Source organism: Phyllostomus hastatus, unplaced genomic scaffold (genome assembly GCF_019186645.2).
Source record: "Phyllostomus hastatus isolate PE091 unplaced genomic scaffold, TTU_PhHast_1.1 phas_scaffold_78, whole genome shotgun sequence".
Classification (NCBI taxonomy): domain Eukaryota; kingdom Metazoa; phylum Chordata; class Mammalia; order Chiroptera; family Phyllostomidae; genus Phyllostomus; species Phyllostomus hastatus.
In genome coordinates this window covers 108,805,211-108,815,874 of record NW_025334041.1, presented here as the reverse complement: position 1 = coordinate 108,815,874, position 10,664 = coordinate 108,805,211, and the positions used below count along the sequence as shown (strand labels likewise).

Below are 10,664 nucleotides of genomic sequence, written 5' to 3'. Positions count from 1 at the left end.
AGTCGTAGGTCCTCAGCAGGCCCACCACGCAAGCGCGACCACCAGTCCCGCGTGAGACTGGCAGAGGAATACCCGGCCGAGGCAAGGTGAGAAGGAAGGGTCGCCAAGACCCCGCCTCCCTATCGTCACGTGGGAGGCGGAGTCGGAAACGTGACGGCGTGCGCGGGGGCGGAGCTATCGCTGTGCGCGGGCGCGGGGGCGGGGCGCGGCGCGGCACTCGCGGCTGCTGCCTGGGAGGGAGGTTGGCCAGGCGGCGGAGCGGCGCGGCTCTCAACCTGACGGGGAAGTGGCTCTGGCGGCCGCGACTAACTACCCGGAGGCGGACGGACGGACCGACGGACAGGCGGGCGACGGGGACAGAGGCTGGGAGCCGAGCCGGGTGACTGAAAGAGCGAGCGGGTCAGGCTCAGCGGCGGCCACTCTGTCGGTCTGCTGAATGAAGTGCCCGCCCCGCTGAGCCCCGAGCCCGGCGCTTTCCCCGCAAGATGGACGGTTTCGCCGGCAGCCTCGGTGAGTACGGTAGGGAAATCGCCCCTCTCCTGCGCACGTTTGAAACCTTGTTCCTCCCACATGCAGCCCAGGCCCTGTTCTCCACCCTGCCCCTCGGGATGCCAGTAGTTATGCTGCACATGTTCCCCTCGAGGCTGCCGCCCCTGCTCAGGCTCCGGTGGATTCAGAGCCCCTCCCCCCTTGCTCAGCCCTCCAGTGTAAGACCCTGCTTTCCTCTCAGCTCCCCCCCTTTCAGTGCCTGGCCCTCCTTTCCCAAAAGTGAGAACCCCTTCTCTCAGAGAGGCCCCAGTAGCTGGTAACACCTCTCCCCGTACGCTCACGGCTCCCCCCACAGAACCACCTTCGTGGTTGGGACATCCCTTCGCAAACTCTGACCCCTCTTCACAGTACAATATTCCTCCCATTTTCCACACCCGAACTCTCAGAGTGGGGACACCCCTTATCCACGCAGAGGCTCCCTTTTAGTGTGGGGATTCCGTTCCTTCTCAGGAAGGGGGCACTCCGCCCCCCCCAAGTCTTCACTTTAAATTTGGAGACTTCTTGCATCTCTCAGTAACTGATCACTTCACTTCACTTCTCTGAACATTTTGCAGTGGTGAGAGAACCAGAAAAACTGAAGCATCATTTGCCTAATACAGAAAAGGAAGAGGTGTATCTGTGTTGGGGGACCCTCTTTAAGAGGAGTGAAAGGAGAAGTATTTTCTGGCTCTGCACGCGTGCTCGGGAGGAGTAATCCTGCCCAATGAATGCATAGGAAAGGGGGCCTCTATCAGGGAAAGAAAGGATTCTCCATTTTTGGAATATGTTGTGTTTGTGGAATGGAGAAAGGGAGAGGTTGTTAAGTAGGCTCAAGTATCCTTTGTGTCCCCTTTCACCCAAATAAAGGTAGTAAATTTTGTAACTGGCTACGGGAATCAGAACTCCAGGCTGGTACTCAGGGCCCTATAACCTGTGTCTGGAATTACTGTTCTTTGAGGCCACTGAAATCTGGTTACTGTAAAGATTGAGCTCAATTGTTAAGATGGTGAGAGAAACGGTTTCTGCTTTGGCTGATACTGCAGTTATGTGATACCTGCTGCTGTATTTGTATTTTGAGTAATATATTTGGAGGTAGCTTGTATTCAGACACCTTTCTTTTGCATTTCTTGATAATATATCCTTAGTTGGTTCATGTTCATGGATCAGTACATGATCTGGCCATGGGCAATACTTTATTCAGACATGTGGGATTAGATGGATTTTTTAATCTAAAGTAAAAAAAAAAACAAAATCAAGAGTAATGAACTCATCATAAGTATTAACTAGAAAAACCGTAATTTTGATCCTTTCTCTGGGGAGGGGAAAAAAAAGCACACATTAGAGTGTGTGGAGTGAAATCCTAAAATAGGCAACTGAGTGTTACTCTTTCCTCCCCAAAGGCACCTGTTGTCCATTATCTAACCTTTGATGTCTTATAATTCCTTACATAGTGAGGTTGTTTTCATCCTTGGGTTCCTTTTAAAGGGGCATCAACTTTTCACTGCCTTTTTTTTTTTTTTTTTTTTTGGTCTTCTGTCCCAATCTATTTGCTAATTCCATTGGACTGAAAGACTTGTCTTATATAGTCCACAAATGGGTGGTCATGTATAGGGTCCAAATTGAATGTCTTTAGGGATGTTGGGGGAGGCAGGGGGACCCAGCTGTCTGCCCTCTTGGCTCCTTAGCCAATAGGAATGGTGGAGTCATAGGAATGGTGGAGTCGCTGGTACTCACAGAATTAGCTGTTCTACTCTCCTGTTGGTTCTGAGCACTTTTGGAAGTGTTTTGAGGAAGTGTTTCTCACCAGTTGGGGCACTAAGGTTTATTTTGACATTGTGGATATACCTTGTTAAATAACTGTATCCCTTCTTACCATTTCTTGAGGCAACTTATATGAGAGACTGATAGATGATGGATTTCAGTTAGGGCTCCTGTGTTTCATAAAGAGTGTTAGAGCTCACCCCAATATTGGATGTGTTCTTACTCATTTGATGCCATCCTTGGGGTGGTACATTGGTGCACCTTTTCCTTTCTTTAGCTATAGTGTTGATTGGGAACAGGGGTGATGCTGGCCCCAAAAGAGAGGAACTTGTGTCAGCGGAGGGAGTATTTCTGGAGCTGCTTCTGATGAAGATGCTTCTCAGTGGGAGCACTGTGCTGTCTCTTTCTGCCCCCCCCCCCTTGTAAGAGTAAAACTAGGCCCCATCTTAATTGAAACCTTAAAGGGTTGGGGTGGGGGAGGGGTTGTGCTGGTATATTTTACTGGTAGCCTTTAAACAGAGCTTTGCTCAGCTCCTGCCAAATTCCTTGTTTCTGTTCCCTGCAGTTCATTAGTCTAGAGCCGAAAGTTACATTGATCTTTATTTTATTAGGACAGCCATGAATGTAAAGGCAAGCACTTGTATTCCAGTAGATGTTTAAAAACTTTTATTTAACCAAACAGGAATTCAAAACATGTGAAGTTCTTCTGAGGTCACAAGTATTGAAAGCGTTTATTTATTCTCAAGGAAGTGTATGTGCTAGATGGGTTCTTAAAAAAATGTGAAAAAAAAACTATATTTTTATAAGCGGAAAAGTTAAGTGCTTTATAAACAGAATGGTTCTAGAGAAACTGATATTTAAGGGGATCTTATGATGAATCATTTTGTAAGTGAAAAACTTAAAATTTAAACTGTACCCTTGATTGTTGAATGTTTAGATAAGGAAGACACTTACGTGCATTTTATAAAATATCTAATGGCAGTTAAAACTGTGTGTAGTGATTTTTTAAATCATTGAGATGAATAATCGATTGGCTATGTTATATGCACCGCATTGAAAGCATAGACCGGTTATATAACTTTACTTTTATGTACAAACAGCTAAGGGATGCTTTTAATCTCTGCAGCTGATGAATTTCAGGCAACTTGGCTGGCAGGTGCTTGTACTCTGGAATTTCCCTTAGGCTAGTGTCCTTTAGTTTATGAATTATGGTAATTAAAAATGGCAACACTTTGGAAGCAATTTTTTAAAAACTTAGTGAGGGGGCAAGTACTCTAAACAATCTATCTTGATGTCCTGCTTGTAAATCACCATATACATATATACACATCTACAAATTGTATATATAGTATATATTTTAAATCTCAGTATATGTTCAAAAGAGGGAAGCTGTTGACATGGCTGCTTTATTAATTTTCATAAGGCAGGGGATAGGTGCATTTCATGCCTAGTCTTTTTAACATCCTTTTTTCGTAATAAAGGCTTTCATTTTAAGAGTTCTACCTTGGAATTTACTAGAGGTTAATCAGTGTTTATATTTTAAAGACAACATACAGTTAACTACGTCAGTTTTAACTATTTCTGCTCTGAAGAATTAAAGAAAAAAAACGGAACAAATCTCAACTTTTTTAAAGAAAAGTTGTAATGAATGAAATCGTAGGGTTAGTATATATAAGAAACAACATTCTGGGTACAGGGTATGTGAACAAATAGCAGTATACTTCAGTTTATGAAAAGTTTTAAGAAAAAAATCTTTTTTCTATTACAGTATTAGAACTATGATTCTTCTCTCAATTACTCTTGCTTTCTTAAAGGCACAATGCAGTCTATGATTTTTATATATTAATCTAGTCCAAAGCATTCTTTATATATTTAGTCACATAAAAATGTTTCTTATGTAATAACATTATTGGGAATTTTTTTCGTAACGTTTAATTACTTATTGGTGGTTGTAAGGCTGAAGATACAGGCTTGAGTTATGTATATAACGTGACAGGAGTGGTAACTCTTACGTGGTCAGTACAACATCTGTAACACGAGTTAGCCAGAGTACATGTGTATAGGTTAACACCTATTTTGTGACCAGTACTATGTTTGGTGGTTTTTGTGGGAGGGACAAATCTATGACAGGCTTCTTGCTTTTAGGAGCTTACTTTCTGGTTTTAAATAGATATTTAGAGATGTTTAAGCATAAGGAGGGAAGCACCATTTAGAATGGCCATTCTAATCCTGTGCCATTAATGTATCAAGCATGTAACTTCTGAGAGAACATTTGCAGATTGCTAAATTTATCTCTACAGAACCTGGCTTTTTAAAACAATGAAGTAATTTATTTAGCAGTTCAAATATTAGGGAATAATATTACTAGGGTTTTTTCTGCTTAAGTTGGAATAACACATAGTAAAAGTACTCTATTAATTTCATGTATATGAGTCCATTTCTATAACGTAAAATTTCAATGTGCATAAGAAATTTGAGAAGAAAATTTTGATTTTAAAACAGATGAAATCTAAGATGTTACCAAAAGTAAGGAAATAATTTACCTCATCAACATTGCCTCAGTGTGAAAGATTCCTAATCTGCAGTATATTTAGCTGTCTCAGACTATTGTAATGCCTTAACTTTGCTTATTGATATGTAGTTTATAGAAAGCTTTATCTCATCTAATTAACCTGGGGAGAGAAGAAATTTCCCTTACATAGATGAGGAAACTGAGGTTCAGAGAGTTTACAATTTTTTAAAAAAGACTATTTGAATTCATATTTTTTCTTCTACTTTGCTGGGAGAGGGGAGTGTTGGAGACTAATTTGTCAGGTTTGTTATTTTATTATTTTAAATAATGAAAACAGTACAAAAGAATATAGAAAAATAAATTATCTTATTTCTAGCTCATCTGTATGCATCTGACGTTAATATGTTGATGTGATTGTTTTTAGGCTTCTTCTATGCCTACTTTTTTTGGATAGTTAAAATCATACTATAGATACAAGTTTGCTCTCTGGTGGGGTTCCCCCCCCATTGGGTCCTGACAATTTATTTTTTTAACTTGAACTCAGATTTTTCTGATGGAGCCCAATATTCTTTTCTCTACCCCATTACTGACTTTTCTTAACTCACCTGTACATCAAATCTAACGTACCTGAATCTGAACTGTTCTTCCTCTAACCTAGCTTCTTTTCCTTATTTTCCAGTGTCTGTAAGTATCACCTAGGATTGAAATCTCAGAATCATGTTTGATTCCCTGCCACTTTTGCCTACCACTTTAAAATCTCTTCTAAGGTTGTCAATTCTTGTCACTTTTTTCCATCCCTTCCTTGCATTTTTCACCACCACAATTCAGATACTTACTATTCTGTGTTTAGATTATTGATAGCCTCAAGAATTTCCACCTGTTCAATTTATTGTAGGGGGCGGGGGTGGGAGGAGGGAAGCTTCAGATTAACTTTCCTAAAGCAGTGATTTGATTGTGCCATTCACTCTCAGCTTGCTTCACGGCCTTAATGACTAACTTTAAACACTCTAGCCTTGTTCTCAAGGTCCTCCATTATTTCTTTCTGCTGTCTTAATATATACTGGCCAAAATGGTGTATTTCTTGTTTCCCAAATTTGGTAGGTATTTTTTCATCCCTGTAACTATTCTCAGTACCCATCAAGGCTCAACTCAGATATTCCTTTCTAAAAACCCTTATTTGTTCCTGTCATTGGCAGCCAAAAGTTTTTACCCTTGAACTTTTAACATAGGAGCATTCTTCAGGCACTTAACACAATATCTCTTCTTACAAGGTATACATAATTACTACAAGTCTTAGAATTACTGTAAGTCTCATTTTTCCACCCAAAGTATAAACCTGTTGAAGGCTGACACTCTCATGTTGTCTTTGAAATCTCATAGCAGAACAGTGGCGACTTCATGATCCAATAAAATTTGGGGAAGAAATTAGGGGACCAGTATATAATTTGCAACTTATAATAACCTTTACCATTATTTCATAAGAGAAATAACTTTGAAGGCTAAAAAGATTATCATACACAATCTCAGAATTCAGTCCTTTAAAAACTCATTATGTTAAATATATATTTTTAAAGATTTTATTTATTTATTTTTTAGAGAGGTAAGGGAGGGGGAGAGAGAGAGAAAAACATCAATGTGCGGTTGCTGGGGGTTATGGCCTGCAACCCAGGAATGTACCCTGACTGGGAATCGAACCTGGGACACTTTGGTTCCCAGCCCGCACTTAATCCACTGAGCTACGCCAGCCAGGGCTTCATTATGTTAAATATTAAATAATTCATTATATCGTTCTTATTTTTCTCATTTCACCTAAAACGAGTGAAAACTTTGTTCCCAATTTTGTTGGCAGTCTGATAAAGAGTTCTGTGTCGGGTTCTGGGGGGGTTGTTTTTCAAGTGCAAATCTCATGTATGACATATTATTATGGATTTAAAAGTCGATTTCTTTGGGGTCAAGACCAATGCTAAAAAGGATGAGGACGAGGAGGAAAGGAAAAGAGATTATAAAACATTGGTGATTCACATGATATTGCTTCAAGAAACTTTTCAGTTTCATATTTTTGCTTTCAAATTGCAATGTAAAATTTATTTACTACTCTGTTTAACAGAGGAAAGATACACTTCTAATGGCTGATCCCTATTTTTGAGAGGCTGACAACATGCGTGAATGGGGGGTGAACAATCTGAAGTAGTTGTAATGAAATGTGTTCTCTGTTTTTAAGGTTTTTAGAATCTGAATATAATAATTAGAATGTAGTTCTTGTCAAAAGCAGCAAAAATATATCTGTAGTTCTAGCATCGGTTTAATTGAGGCAAACTCAGTATACAGAAATGTGATTTTATAAAACTTATAGAATGGGGTGTGTTATTTGCTTTTTTTTTTTTTTTTTGCAAAATAATTCACCATATTGTGTTTCTAGCTTTCCTGATGAAGTTTGTTTCTTGACTGGTTCTCCCCCTCACTAGCTACTTAAAATGTATCTAGTCTTCAAGGCATGGCTCAAGCACACTCCCCCCTACCCCCCCAAAGCTGGGCCTGACTGTTCTAGTCTTGCGCACATACCATCACACTATGGTGCTCCTCAAGTGCGGGAGACTGAGCGCTTACACCTTGGGGTCTGGGAATGTAGCCAAAACTTGGAGTTTATTTAGCTTAAAAATTCATATGATAATTTTGCAGCCATTATAATAAGGATTAATTCACATAGCAATCACTGATGCTAAATCTAGGAGATATTTTGATGAGGAGCAAGATGTTTGCATGGTCTTAAGCATATCTCCCTATATATGGCTTATTAGTTGCAAGGGGGAAAATAGTAACATTATACAGTGGTGAAATCAGATAACACCTTGAGTTCATGATCAAAATAAATAGCACCAGTGGACATTGTGTGCTTCTGAATGCGATGCCCTGAGAATACATCATTTATGTAGTACTCCAGCCAGGAATGCATAGCCTGAATCTAATCATGAGGAAACACTGAATTCCAATTGGGGAACATCTGTTTTTTAAAAGGGTGAAGAGACTGTCCTTTTATAAAAAATATTAAGACAGAGAAAGTCTGTGGAAATGCTCCAGATTAAAGGAGACTAAAGAGACATGACAACTACTTACAGTACCTGGTCCTAGACTGGATCTTGTATTAGAGGGGCTAATGCTGTAAAGCAGGGGTGTCCAGCCCGTAGGCCACATGCGGCCCAGGATGGCTATGGATGTGGCCCAATACAAAATCATAAATTTACTTAAAACATTACTTGGTGTTATTACTAAAATTTATACTAAGTTTTATTACTTATATATGTACATTTTCTATATTAGTGACCACAAACTTGGGACCTGCTCAATGATTTTAAAAGATTACTGAAAGGGCCACTGCATAATTATTGGAGTTATTAAGTGAGAACTTTTTCACTTATCTGTGGTGGTGGGTATTGCCAAAGTTATGCATGGACCCTTTTTTTGGTCATCAGTTTTTGTTAGTGTTTGTGTATTTAATGTGTGGCCCAAGACAACTCTTCTTCCAGTGTGACCCAGAGATGCCAAAAGGTTGGACACCCCTGGAAGGGTCACTTGGCAAAAATGAGAAAGTGGATGGTAAATTAGGTAAAAGTATTGCATCAATATTAAATTTACTGATAACTATCCCAATATTATGTAAGAGAATATTTTTATTCTCAGGCAATACACACTGAAGCTTTCAGGGGAAAAGAGCCATGATATATGTAACTTACTCTCCAGTAGTTTAGGAAAAATTATGTAATATGTATATGTGTTTTATATATGTACATATAAATGTATGTATGTATACATAGCCACATATAGAGAGGGAGGGAACAAGAGAGGATGGGAGGATGCTCAAGTGCAAATAAAATACGTGAGTAAAATGTTCAGAGTAGGTGAATTTGATAATAACCATTGATATTCTTTGTAGTATTCTTGTTCTTACAGCTTTTCTGTAAGCTTGAAATTACTCTCAACTGAAAAGTTTTAAAAAATCATGTGAACTTCGCATTCTACTCTATAATATAACATTTTAAAAATATGGAAATAGAAATATCCCGTCCCAGAAAATTCCAGGCAAACTCTTGGGATAAATTGTGGCTCCCAAGAATATGTTCCGTGTATATCATGTGGTTTCCTTTTATCCCTAGGCTTCAGTTTGGGAAACATGCGTCTAGGCCAGAAGCAGCTGTGGTTCAAATTTAGCCGACAGACATATTTTGTTTGGCCCTTTTGAGTGTTTTAAAGATTGGGAAAATTCACATAAAAATCTGAATCTTTGGTTTCTCTTGAAAAAATGGAATGATCTTGCCACTCTAGGCTTGCATTCCATAGATGATGTATATACTCACTAAGTGGTGTGTCAGGTAAGTAGCCTCAGTCCCTATTTTTCACATAAATTGTTTTAGGTATTTGTCTTATTATATGGCCTCTGTCAGCATGTGTTTGCAGCCTCTTCCTAGCCCAGGAGGTGGTAGTGTCTGTCCTCATTCAGACCCATACAGGTTTTGCTAATTGTCTTAATAATGTCTTTTATAGCAAAAAAATTCAATTCAGATTCAATTGTTACATTTAGTTGTCCTGTCTGTTTAGTCTGCTTCAATGTGGATAGTTTCTTAGTCTTTCTCCTTGGGTTTCGTGACCTTGCCACTTCACAAGATTATGGGCCAAGTATTGTAGAATGTCCCTAAATTTGATGTTTCCTCCTGATTAGATAAAGTTCTGTATCTTTGGCATAAATGCCACAGAAGTGAAGCTGTGTTTTGTCTCATTGTATCCTGTCAGGTGGCATGCAATTTTGATTTGTCCCATTGTTAGTGATGTCTATTTTCATCATTCTATTAAGGTCGTGTCTATGAGGCTTTGCTACTATAAAATTACTATTTAATTTTTTTTGTAGTTAATATGCATTTTGTACGCAGTGCTCTGAAACTTTTGTCATTATTCTGTTTCTTATTGGACCTTCAGTTTATTGGTTTATTTATATCCCTATGGACTCAGGTATTCTATTTTTTTTTCCAGTGGGTTACAATCCACTACAATTTATTTTGAAACTCAAATTGACTCCTTTTGGCTAGTGGGTGCCCATTCATGCTGGCTTCTGCATTGTCTTGACATATCCCATCATTTTTTGGAAGACTTTCTTGCTTTTTGACACAGTGAGACAATTCATGTGCACAATTCAGTTTAGAATCACATATATACTTTGTATAATTTTAAGTAGTGTTCAAGTTTTAGATTAACATTTCAAGTTAGTGAACTTTTTTTGTTTGTTTTGTAATTTTTTAACTGCATAATGTATTTTACAGTTAAACATTGTGTTAAAGGCATGGACTAGATTGTTAATGTAAATTAGGTTGAATGTATTTGCTGTCAATGAAAAGTCCTTCAGGATGTTTCTTATTACTTTGTTTCTATATTTAAACAATCAGCAATTATTTGAGAGAGCAAGGTACCGTTAGGCAAAATCAGGCATTTTTTTTCCCCACTTTAAGTATTGTGATTATTTGTATTTCTGCAAATACAAATATAAACTTTAATACATCATTATTTGAACATCTGGTCTTCTTAAGCTGTGTATATAGAACATAATTTAACTTATTCTTGATGACTAATGGTTATTATGAGCATTAGACATGGGTCTGTGTTATTTGTGTAGAGCTGTTTGCTCTACACGCTAAATGACTCTAGACGGTTACAGTTGCTTTTCTTGCTGCCTCGTAGTGTCAGTGTGCTTTACCGTTTTTTCTCTTTTTATTATTTAAAAAAATCTCATTCATAATATTTGAGCCTATATCTCTTGAAAGGTAGGATTCTTCTCCATTATCAGGCCTAAAATTTGACAGTAATTTCTTAATACCAA

General features: G+C 38.6%; 1 protein-coding gene across 1 annotated transcript in view; it reads left to right on the top strand.

The window, feature by feature from the left end:
- Nucleotides 1-206: 206 nt before the first annotated feature.
- EML4 (EMAP like 4) overlaps nt 207-10,664 on the top strand; it is a 127,723-nt gene continuing 117,265 nt past the window's right edge. Inside the window, exon 1 of the mRNA XM_045827718.1 lies at nt 207-510. Within this exon, the coding sequence (XP_045683674.1) occupies nt 486-510 (25 nt within the window). The 5' untranslated portion in view covers nt 207-485. The remainder of the gene's footprint in view (nt 511-10,664) is intronic.